The 11,839-nt window shown below is 41.9% G+C and overlaps 1 protein-coding gene and 1 long non-coding RNA gene across 2 annotated transcripts in view; both read right to left on the bottom strand.

Annotated features, from left to right (window-relative positions):
- Nucleotides 1-11,839, bottom strand: part of LOC116696805 (uncharacterized) — a 451,372-nt gene that overhangs the window by 231,283 nt on the left and 208,250 nt on the right. The gene's annotated exons all lie outside the window — the stretch shown is intronic.
- Nucleotides 1-11,839, bottom strand: part of tenm1 (teneurin transmembrane protein 1) — a 178,337-nt gene that overhangs the window by 76,566 nt on the left and 89,932 nt on the right. The window contains exons 7-8 of the mRNA XM_032527961.1: nucleotides 4,668-4,870; nucleotides 2,569-2,776 (exon numbers count right to left, since the gene is read on the bottom strand). Coding sequence (XP_032383852.1) covers nucleotides 2,569-2,776; nucleotides 4,668-4,870 — 411 coding nt within the window. The remainder of the gene's footprint in view (nucleotides 1-2,568; nucleotides 2,777-4,667; nucleotides 4,871-11,839) is intronic.

The following is an 11,839-nucleotide window of genomic DNA, read 5'->3' as shown; positions in this document are numbered from 1 at the left end:
GTGTGTGTGTGTGTGTGTGTGTGTGTGTGTGAGACACCCATTTGGTACTTTCCACTGACTCAACCCTTTCCAGTTTGAAATCACTCATGCCATAAGTTATTGCAGTTAAATGCTATTATAAAAGGGGTGTATCCAGCCAAGTGATCTGATTGGTCAAATACGCATTGCAATTGTACTTTATGAGCCTGTAAAGTTTCAGCCATGCTTTATGACCCTTGGGCTTTATAATTTTATGAAAAAATTAAATGGCTGCTCAGCTAACTAGAAGCATCCAGCCGTAAGCTAACCACTTTTTTTGTTTGTCATCTATTTTGTTAAAACTTCCAGGTTTATACATGAAACCTTTTCTTACACTTTTGTAGGCCATTGTGAAAAACATAATATTCAAGAGTGCAGCAATTATTCATGATTAATAGGACTGCAGGAAGCACCACTCTATGCCTGGGTACAGGCTGAGCAGAACTAAAGAAGATGGGGCTGAAGTGGCGTTGGTGAGTCGCAGATATCACTAAGCCAGAGATTTTTTGGGTCACATGTTAACACCAATGAAAGTCTTTTTCTGCACCTGCTGCTGTTTTTCTATACAAAACAGAAAATACGATGTCTATTTTCAAATCAGCAGATGTTCTTCTCACCTTTTCATTTTTTTCCCAACATTATTGTGACACATTTATACATTATAGTCGCACTCACTGAGAAGTGACAGTGGAGTATAGTGCATAGACGTATCAGAATTTGTGCCGACAATTTTCCATCCTACTCGGCAGCAGCCCAGAGTTAACGGGATACTGTGTGTGTGTGTGTGTGTGTGTGTGTGTGTGTGTGTGTGTGTGTGTGTGTGTGTGTGTGTGTGTGTGTGTGTGTGTAACGGTCTGTGAACAGATGACAGAACAACATAATGTCTTCTGACCGATACAGGTCAACTGACTGATTGTTCAACCACAACTTACTTACTTCTATCTTCCTTTCTAACCTTTATCGAGAAGATTATAGTGAGCGTTTTCTGTCTCATGTAATCACATACCTCATTACTCTTGTAAGCATGTTTAAACTTCAGCACACGTTTTACATACAATACATCCCGGTTGTTTTTCACTTTAGCATCATTTGTATGCTAAATATCATGTATTGTTTTTATGTTCTTTATGTTCTCATATTTCTTTTCTTGTCACACTGATATGTTCTATTAATACTTTTTTTTTTGTTTGTTTATTTTTAAGATTGCTCTTCTCGTCTTTATACCCTGCATTTCTTTGTTGTATCCGGTTACTCTTTGCTTCGGAAAAGCTGAATTTCCCGAAAGAGATCGTCTCATTTCTCCCTCGTCTCCCCATAAACCTCCGCTCTGGGCTAAAGCATACTGTTATTACCCTTATTGGAATTTATTGTACTGTAACGCAATGGTTTTGATTTTGTAACCCTAGTTAGGGGTGTAAATGGGCAGTGAAATGAACTTTGACAACAACCCATTAATATTATTTTCCCTTTTCAAGCCAAAATCACTTGATTAATTATTTGGAAAAACCTAAGTTGACTAAAGGCTGCTATTTTAGCCCATCTGTTTCATAATTGAAGAGGACAAGGGAAGTTAACTCTTTGTAGTTGCTGCCGTTTTCTGTTTAGCTCAAAATATGGGACTCAAAATAGGGCTGGTAGATTCCAGACTTTATAGACTGCACACATGTCAACAAATGTTTGACAGCTCTGAAATAAAATCTGTTTTTAGCTGTCGCATTCTGTCAGTCATTATATAAAAGACTCTGTCAATATGACGATGAAAGATGTCTACAGTACAAGGTTTTGGCACTACGGAGCTGTTTACTGATTGGCTTACAACTTTGGCTGTTAGAGGTTGGTGATACACATATTTAGCTTATAAGCATTAAGAAACATAACTAAATAAAACATGGCCAGTTAAAGATCAGCACGACTCCCAAAATAGAGTTTCACAGAGTGTTTTTTATAATATCTGTTCGTCACACTTTGTAATTGCCACATAACGCGTCTGCTACATAAAAATTACCAAGTCCCCCCCATGGTGTTCCAGTGCTACTACATTTCCCCAACACTTTTTTTGTTGTTGTTTCAAAACTGTATTCTCTCAAGGGCTACTGGACAAAGGGGGAGTGTTGAAACTGCCCTGGTAATTATCCAAGTGTCTATATTCAGCCACGTACTCTTGCATTATTCACATCCTTCAATTTACACTGCCATCCGTGTGTGTCATAGCAATGAGCTGCAGTTAGCAAGCCCTGTCATTACTGCAGGAGCTGTCCTCCCCTTTCTAACGGCTGTCTCTTGCCATGCCAAGCTCACTCTTATAAAGGGAAAAGTTCCCTTCAAATGTCAATGAGTCTCAAACTACTACTCTGGGACATGTCCTTATGTTTTTGCACATCAACAGATGAAGTCCTTTATGGGGATAAAGGACAAGCGTGAAGCAACCCTGAGATGCAAAAAGTGAAATGCACACCATACAACTCAATAACTATAAAAGAAAAAATATATACTACACTGGATGTGGAACAAAGGCTACCTGTTTCAGTGAGGTGTAATAATCTTCCTTACCTATGGGAGTGCTGTGGAGCAACACTTGCTCCAGGGTCCGTCCGTCGTTGTAGACAGCGAGGTGCCAGGTGCCGGGGTCCATGTACTCTATGAAGCCGGTTTCCTGGAGGCCGCTCAGCAGAAGGCCTTTGGGTGCTTTGGCAGTCAAGACGGGATCAGTCAAGGACCTGGGCAGGGCCTTCCCGTCCAACAGTTTCACAAAGTCAAACTGGACACACAATCAGACAACAACAAAATCATCCAACTGGAATAGGTGCAACTGGAAATGTACTAAACCTGCATAAAAGCTAAGGACATTTTCATTGTGCAGTGGCGTGTGGCTGCCGTTTGGTGAGCTTAGTGAATCTGCCAATTAAATGCTTTTGGAAAACCGCCTGTATACAAAAAGCTGGGGGAATTGCATTAGATGTGGATATCAGATTGTAATTCCAAAACAGAAATCCAAAAAATAGGAAGCGAAATCATCATCCGTGGCAGCTCAGTCCACTACAAGACATGTTCCCCAGCAACTAGTCCAACAACTTGACGTCCTGCTAATAGCCCAGGTAGACTTTAACGACCCAGGATTTTCATGCGAACAGACTATTATTACATTTTTCTAAACCTGTGTTTCTTTCTCACCCTCTTTAACTTTCCCCACCACCCTCATCTCTCCCTCCCCTCCTCTCCATCCTAAAACCTTGAACTAGCAAGCACTCGCTGTTCCTTATTCCCTGAGGGTGTGTGTCACACTAGTGTCAAAAACAGCTAATTAGACCTCTTCATGCAGGCGAGAGCAGGGGCACACTGATGTTAAAAAGCAGATGACTCAGTGTGTGTTATCTTTTTGTCTGTGTAAGTGCTTCTCGCATGGCACAATGCTGTTCTACATGGTGTACAAAGATTGCCCGTGTGTGTGTGTGTATTGTTTTCTGGAAACGTGTCTGAGAGACATTATTTACACTAAGCGGACTAAATCAGAAATCGCTGTTTCCTTGTAAAAATGACATGCATCCACACTTTTTCAGTAGCTTTTGTTAACATCTCTTTCCACATAACGAAAAATGGCAAAATTCTTCTTTTAGTTGACAAATGTAAAAATGTTGCATCTGGTATGGCAGACAAAGCCTGATTTCTCTGCACCTTTGTTTTCCATCATCTCTAAACATCTCTTTTAATACAGCCAAACTCACAATTTAATTGTTCTCATTTACATATTCTCCGTCTCTGTTGTCAGAAAAAAATAGTGATTTGTTCATGGCTCATAAAAGCGAGCTGTTAAACAGGCAGACAGAAATTCATGCTCTGCTGCACACAGATGATCAAAACATTATTTTGTGCTCGCAAATGTCTGACAAAAAAATAAATACAGTTTATTGACACCTGTGTTGTGTAATTGGCTTTACTGGCATTTAACATGAGTGATCACACACAAGGTTAGAGGTGACAGGAAGTCATTTTCTTGAATTCTTACTGCTACACAGCCCCTAACCTGTCTGGGCAGGCATATGTAGTAGGCAATTTGTGGTGGGATGAGAAGGGGGGGGGGGGGGGGGGGGGGGGGGGGGGGGGAACCCCTTGTAAGCAAAATGACCAAAATGCATCCCCCTTGTTATTGTGTCATTCATCCCCACTGTCAATCTTTGAACTAAACTGAAAAAACATGATTAGAATCAGCAATGGGATTCGCAATTTCCACCTGTATAGTTAAATCTTAATCTTAATAGTGGCTTAAAATGTGGCACACAATGACACAGGCTGAATGAGCATGAAGGGTTGTTGAGAGAGCAAGAAAGACACTGTCTGGAAAAACGGCCAACAGACAAATACATTGAGCACAGAATAGATTTTTGTTTGCTCAAGTTAAATAATTCTTTGCGAGAAAATATTTTCTCTACAAAATACAATTTATATAGCAAATATTACGCCATGTACATAATTGTCTTTAATCAAGCACTTGACGTGAGGCCAGATTTTTCAAAATGTATCACTCAAAAACTGCCTTTGTGTGGATGAAAGACCGGAGAGAAAAAGGTGCATTAGTGTGGATGTGGTACGTGGTACTTCAGCAAACAAGCCCATCTGGGTGAACAGCATGCTACAACAGGAGCCTCCTTTACCTGAGTGTGTGTAGGCGGTATGTTCCTGCGTCCGTAGACCCCCAGCAGTGCGTTGTGGGAGAGAGACAGGTTGAACTTGATGTAGGTCGGATGGTGCACAGTCAAATGAAACCTCCAAAAAAGTCCCGGTGGGATTGCCTGGCTTTGCTGGGTTCCGATGTCCACCTCGCCACGGTCGATGGCCCGGCCTCGCACCCATTTCTCTGCAGGTAAAAACCAAGGACAGGAGATATTGTTCAGTCACATACTGTGGATTTGTCACGGTAGACAGGGAATTCTATTCAGTATCAGAGGGAGCATTTAATAACCAACCTAATGTCTTCAAACATCAGTGTGATCAACCGCCCTTTAACGAAGAGAGACTGAATACACATCAGGAATGACTGAGTGCTGGTGAAGATCCTGCTTTTTAAGGGACCCTGCTTTGGCAAGGCTTTGGATAGGCTCTGCATAAAGATGAACTGCTTTAGAAAGGAAGTGTTTTGTCTGAGCAGTCCACTGGGGCTTTGTCGTGTGTTACATTAGCATCGTCTAACAAGAAAGAAAGAGTGTGTGTGTTTCTGTGTTAGCATGTGTGTGTAAAAGGAGAAAGACAGAGAGGTGGATGAGAGAAAGTGAGGAGGGCAGGGGCAAGCACGCATTCACAAACAGCACCACGGCACACAGATAGTGTCTTGAGTGAGAGCATGTCTTTGTCTGTGAAGAGAATAGGTCTTTCCAACAGTCCCCTGGCCATCGGCCCCTCTCCTCTCCATAAGCTTTTTTATCAACCACCAGGCCTGAGTCTTTTGTGTAGCGGAGCGGGCGAGGCTCTCCAGACCTCTTTGTGTCGGCCTTTATGGAGAGATATATCTCTGCTTCTAAACTAAGATGGAGAAAATATGGTGACAGAGGGGAGCCAGCCGATCGTTACGGCCACAAAGGCAGATGAACAGTTAGGGGCAGATTCATGGACGAGGCCGCTCGCTCTCAATCTATAATGCCTGCAGCTTTACCTCTCCATTATGGCGACACCATGCCCACCCACAGGCTTGTCGGCATATATCACATGTACTTTCCCACTGATAGGGAGGTGGAGAGTGCAGGCCTGTGAGTAGCTACTGTTTCTACTCAGGTTGGGGGGTCTGTCGTTCAGTCGGTCAGTCCACCACCTTCGTTCAGACTGACATGTCGCAACAAAAACAAAGGAGCCCAATTCTCCCACTCCTCCCTTGTTTTGTGGCCTTGGTTTGCTTACTGAATATGTCTTTCATAGTGCCTGCATGATCTTTCAGATCATTTTACAGGTTAAATTAGAGATTGTGTGAGCTTGTTCCAATTTTTCGTCCTCAGCCCACCTATGACCCAAGGGAATAACATCTAATCACTGGCAGGCTGAGGTGTGTGAGCCTGAGTGTAGTGTGTTGGGGACTACAGATCTGGAACGTGCTTGATGGAAGCTGGAAAATGTCGCATTCTGTCTCAATCTTCAAAAAAAATAAAAAAATCCAAAGGAAAAACTGCTTATAACATAACATGTTTTATGAACTGTGTTGTGTCTATTGTGACATTTTTTTAGGATTAAGTTTAGTGTAAATTCTGTGTTGTATGTTTATTAATATTGGGCCCTTACCAAAAAACTTTTAGTAGCTTAGTTGGGGGGGGGGGGTTCCCCATTTTACGCGTCATACATACTGTATGATCCTTGTACAGTCTGAAATTTTAATGATACGATAATGAAAGTGAAAAAGATTTAACTGAAACTATTTGATGGATTGCAAGTAATTTCTTGCACAGAAATTCATGGTGCACAGAGAATGAATCCTAATTACTTTGGTGATCAACATTACTTTTTATCTAGCACAACCATGAGGATGTCATTTGTGGTTTTGAGTGAACTGTCTCGACAATTGGGTTGGATTCTCATAAAATTTGGTACAAACATTAAAATCTTCCTCAAGATATATTGTAATAATTTTGGGGATCGCTTAAGTTTTCATCTAGTGCAATCCTCAGGTCAGAGTTTTAATTTGTTAAATACTTTGGTTTATGACCAAATACCTGCACTAGTGATGACATTCCCATCAGCCTCAACTGTACTTTGTATTTATTGTTAATAAGCAATTATTAACATGTTATACACACCATAACCTATGATAGTAAACATGGTAAACATTACATCTGCTAAACAGCAGCATGTTGTCACTGGGAGCGTGTTAGCACATGACATGGGTGGGTGGGCCAACGGGCCTACCGGGCCCAGGTACCAATGACCTGACTTCTGCAATTGGTGGAAGTCAGGGGTCAAGCGTCCAGTATTCTAGCCGCAGCCGACGTGTCACATGCCAATGTAACGTCATGGGAGCGCCGTGACTATTTATTTTTGCACGTGGTGGTCGTGACACTAGTCTTGACACAGTCTTCTCCTGAACAGAGGTGTCGCTAATGCAGAAAAGGCTACCAAGTTTGCTATTTCAACAGACCAGAAGAAGAAGACAAAAAAAAGGTAAACAACGGCACAACTGGCAGCAGCATTAACGTCAATTTTCGATTTGATTCTATGACCTACTTGGTCGAATCAAGCCTTTCATTCACCATAAAAGAGCTCATCTGGAACTAGTAAGTTTACAATAGAGACCTGCAGTCCCTCCTCTAGTCATGCACTCAAAATCCTGGCGCCAGCGAGATCTACATCATTTTGACGTCACATTGCCGCGTGCCAGGTTGGCTTTGGCATTTCTAAAAAGGCAGACTGCACACTGATGTCACAATTTAGCTTTAAACACAGAGCTGCTGTCTTATTTCTCTTCAACCAGAACCCTTACCTTTAAAACCTACTCTTACATTTACTGTTAAATATCATGCTAATAACTGCCAAAGCAGCAAGCAAAGGATTTTTCTTTTTTTATCTTCCATCTCTTTTATCTTCTTCTGCTTTGGACGAAAAGATTGAAAAAAAAAGTAAATTGATTAATTGGTTAATTTATTGAACTAGACTGAGCTGTGACAAGAGAGCTGGATAGAGGAAGCGGGGGGGAAAGACAAAGGGAGAGAAACATGAGAGGGGATGACAACAAAAGAGAGTTCAAAAAGGTTTGAAATGAAAGAGAAACAACAGACAGGTGTCCTGTGTGAAGCATAACTTGCCACTAAAATCGCTAGAAAACCGAATAAAAGCAGCTTGGCAGAACTAAGGTATGCATTCATGCATTTCTGTCGTTCAGTCTACCTCAGCAGTCTATTCCTTTTAATACTTATCCCCACTACTGTGCATCGGCACAAAAACAAAGGCCAGCAGAGGGATGAATGTCCCGAGGAAAGCAGCCTTTTATTCAACAAAAAGATGAATGGGACATGAACAGGGCATGGCAGTTGGCAGAACACTAGCAGGCAGACAGGCGAGCAGGCCGACTGGGTGGCAGATGAGCAGGCACGTCTTTCTGGTGCTAATTACTGTATTGCGCCTCTACATGATGCAACATGGGGACAGAAAGCAGCACTCCGGTCAGCTGCGAGGATGGGTGGTGGAGTATGTGTGAGACGGGGGCTGGGGAGATGTAGAAGAGAAGAAGAGGGGGATGAGAAGAGACGAGAGGATCATGTCCAAAGAGGAGGTGGCGGTGTCAAGTTACAGCTGTTGATGCAAGAATGAAGAAAAACCCTCCTTGCATCTCTTTCTCCTTGTGTCTCCACAGCCGAGCATGATACTGCAGCTCCAGTAAAAAAAAAGGGAGTGAAGGATCGAGGCATTTTGGGAATCCTGCAGAAACCAGACGGATTGCGTGGTGACTAGGGCTCCTTCAGGCCTCCCCTGCTGCTCAGATTACCGCTGTCAATCAATGTGCTCCACCAGCACTGGAGCCCCGTGTCTCTCGGCACAAAACCTAAGACCATTCTCTGAAAATATCTTTCAAAACAGAAAATCTCCGTTCATTCCTACTTGGCAGGCAAAAGAGATCCAAGCTTAAACAAGCCAATATGCGAGCAGGGAGGTAAAATTCCTTCACACCTTGCTATCTCGTGGCTTTAATAAGCAAAAAACAGATTGAAATTCAGACTTTTCATTGGTTACCTACAACAAAAAATAAATGGCATCGCATAAATCTCTTCTTGGGATTTTCATCATTAGTTGGGGCAGAAGCAAGCTGTAAGCAAAAAAATGTATTGAGGTTTATTTCAAAAGTGTTGAGCTTGTTTAAAAGGGGGGATCAAAGTGTTATTCATGTCTGCCATCAAGCCCGATGTGCCCTTGATGGAAATGATGAGGGTTAATGTTCAGGACTGCTTAGAACGAACAAACTGTTCATATAATGATGCTGCCTCAGCCAATTATACTGGCAGTGTGGCATGGCGTGCACATAACACAGCTAATGCCCTCAATGACACCATTTGACACCCACAATATGAAACACACATTGTACATATAGCACTTGAAAGGTTCCTATGCCACAAGACATCTGGACGCCCCCCCTTTCTAATGGCTAGCTAACATCTGTATATTGTCATCTGTCATTGTTCGTCCGTCTGTTGTCTGTCGTGTGTGTGTGTGTGTGTGTGTGTGTGTGTGTGTGTGTGTGTGTGTGTGTGTGTGTGTGTGTGTGTGTGTGTGTGCCAGGCCAGCGAAAGAGATGAGCTACATTAGGACTTGGGACACAAGGTCTAATTAATTTCTCTTGCCTACGGGTTATTCGGGTAAAACAATTACACCTGTAATCTATTTTCAAAGGAACTAAACTGTCTTTGCAATTAATGTTATTATCCCTCAGATTCTAATGAAGCCAGAACAGACTAAAAGTGCAGCCGAGGTCTTGGTGGCGGGACATGTCTGGGGGGACCGGAACTGTGTGCGTGTGGAAGTCGATATTGAAGCGTAGGCCTGTGTGTGAATCTCACGCACATTGGTGCGGACAACATTAATAGTGTTCCAAATGCAAGAGAAATTGAGTTTGCCGCAGGATGAATAAAAATATCACAATGGCCAAGGTCTCTATAATTACTTGGATTCAATTAAGGGCCTTTTCAGCAGTTGGTTTAATAAGCTTTCAGCCTCCTCTCTCCACTGTTCAGCCTAATGAGTGTCAGTCAGAGTCAGGAGAAGATAATGCTCTTGGCCTTAGGGCCTTCCATTACTCTTTCGTCTTCACCTTCTACCATCAAGCCTCGGGCTATGTCTGTGACAAGCAAGTCTGCCTGTTCACAAACTCATTCCCTCCATGACACTCTGAGTGCACTTACAATGTTACGCCTGTAATATGTGATTTATAAATTGACAGATGGAGAAAGCACTTGTGTGTTTTTGATTGCCCTCTACGAAGCTTGTAATAATCTACTCTGGGCAGAGGCCTGAAAAAAACAAACCATGTGTGTGTGTGTGTGTGTGTTTGTGTGTTGTGTATCCATGCTAGTCATTTTATTTAAGTCCATATGTTTTCTTTTAGGGGGCTTTTACACCTGAGCTTTTGGTCCGTTCTAACTGAACCCTAGAGCATTTTGTGGGATAATCTGTTTCGTTTGGGGGGGGGGGTGTGAAAGCTCATTCTAAACAACCACACTCTGGTCCGCTTGAAAAATGGAGTCTTGGTCCGCTTCCAAGTGCACTAGAGTTAAGTTCACTTTAGGTGAGAATGTGATCCTACCAAAATATAGGAAGTGAACCAAAAAACAATTTACAAACATGATGACCAGACATCGCTGGTCGTCTGTGGAACAACTTATGGTATCTCTCTCTCTCCCCCATCAGGGCTCGCCCTCTCCTTCACTCACTGTCTTGTCAGCTGCTAACATTGTTTGCTTTCTTTTAAAATATTAGAAACACCAAAGCAAAACCAGAAAACGCAAAACCACATAAATTTGGTGCTGCTGCACTATTTCTTAGGGCTGGGTGAAAAATCCAACCACAATCTTTTATCTAATCTTTTGAGTCATTTTGGTGCATAACTCATCACCACGGGAGATTCACCTTTTATCGCCAAAATTCAACGGCAACCTTCACGGTGCCTTTTACTTGGATCAGTCATCTTGGTTATAGCAGAGCCAACACATAAGGTGTGTGTGCGTGTGTGTCTGTGTGTTGTGGTAGAGTGAGTAAGAGAGCGACGGGGTTACTGTAGCTCCAGACCGAGTACCAACTCAGCCTGTGGAGACGTAGTGGAGACGGAGAACCAAAGTGTCTCCCCTGTGCTTTCTAACCACGGCTGGAGAGCTGTAGGAAAAGTTTACCCTCTCCTCAAAAATGTCATGTTGTTCAGCTGAAAAAGGGTAGAAATGTGACACTCCCTAGCCACTGCCGAGCAGAACTATCACAGTTGTTGCGGTACAGCTACACTTCTGGGGAAGTGCACGTCAGGCTATGATGTGGGGTCAGTATTTATGCGTATACATACGTACGTACCTACAGCAAAGATTCAACCCAGAACTATAAATCAAGCTTTAGTGGGGTTTCATTTCTACCACACAGTCAATTTTCCTTCTTAAATTGTTTAATTTGAAGGATTTTTAGTAAAATTGTTTCTTCTTAAGATAAAAAATTAAATTAAGTAAGAAATAATGATCAGAAACATGTTTTTTGTTGTCATTTTTTATCATCTTGTGATAAAAAAATACTTATTTTGGAACCCCAACTGACAGGTTGGGAAAAAAAAGTTATAGAGACAAACAAACAATGCAAAATAAAAACACTATTAAATAAAAGTAAATAAAAATAAAAATAAAATAAAAGACATGCCGTTAACATCAAAGAAAAAGGAGATGTATTACCTGCTACGCCCTGCAGTGCCCTGCTATGCCATGAACAACTACAACTACTATTTCTAGTCATAGTTCTATTGTACTTTATTGGGACTACTATTAGGGCTGCTAAATCCATCGAATTCTAACCAAGATCACGATTTTGGCTTCCCATGATCAAATCAGCGTGATCAAGCGATATTTTGTATTATATCGCTTATAGCCACGCCCTAAAACACCCCCTATTTTATCGCCAATTTTAAAATCAACAGGAACATAGTTCAAAAAATGAACATCATTCTGTGTTGCAGAAATACATAAAACTAGCGATTAAGACCATAAAATCATTATGAAAATGTTTACTGATGTAATAAATCAAGTGAGAAGTGGGTCACTTTCTCACAGACTTCTATAGAAGCCGACTTCCTTTTACAAATACATGTGTCCCCCCCTGCTGGAATACAGGT

This window comes from Etheostoma spectabile, chromosome 10, assembly GCF_008692095.1.
Source record: "Etheostoma spectabile isolate EspeVRDwgs_2016 chromosome 10, UIUC_Espe_1.0, whole genome shotgun sequence".
Taxonomy (NCBI): domain Eukaryota; kingdom Metazoa; phylum Chordata; class Actinopteri; order Perciformes; family Percidae; genus Etheostoma; species Etheostoma spectabile.
This window is presented reverse-complemented; position numbering and strand designations above follow the sequence as displayed.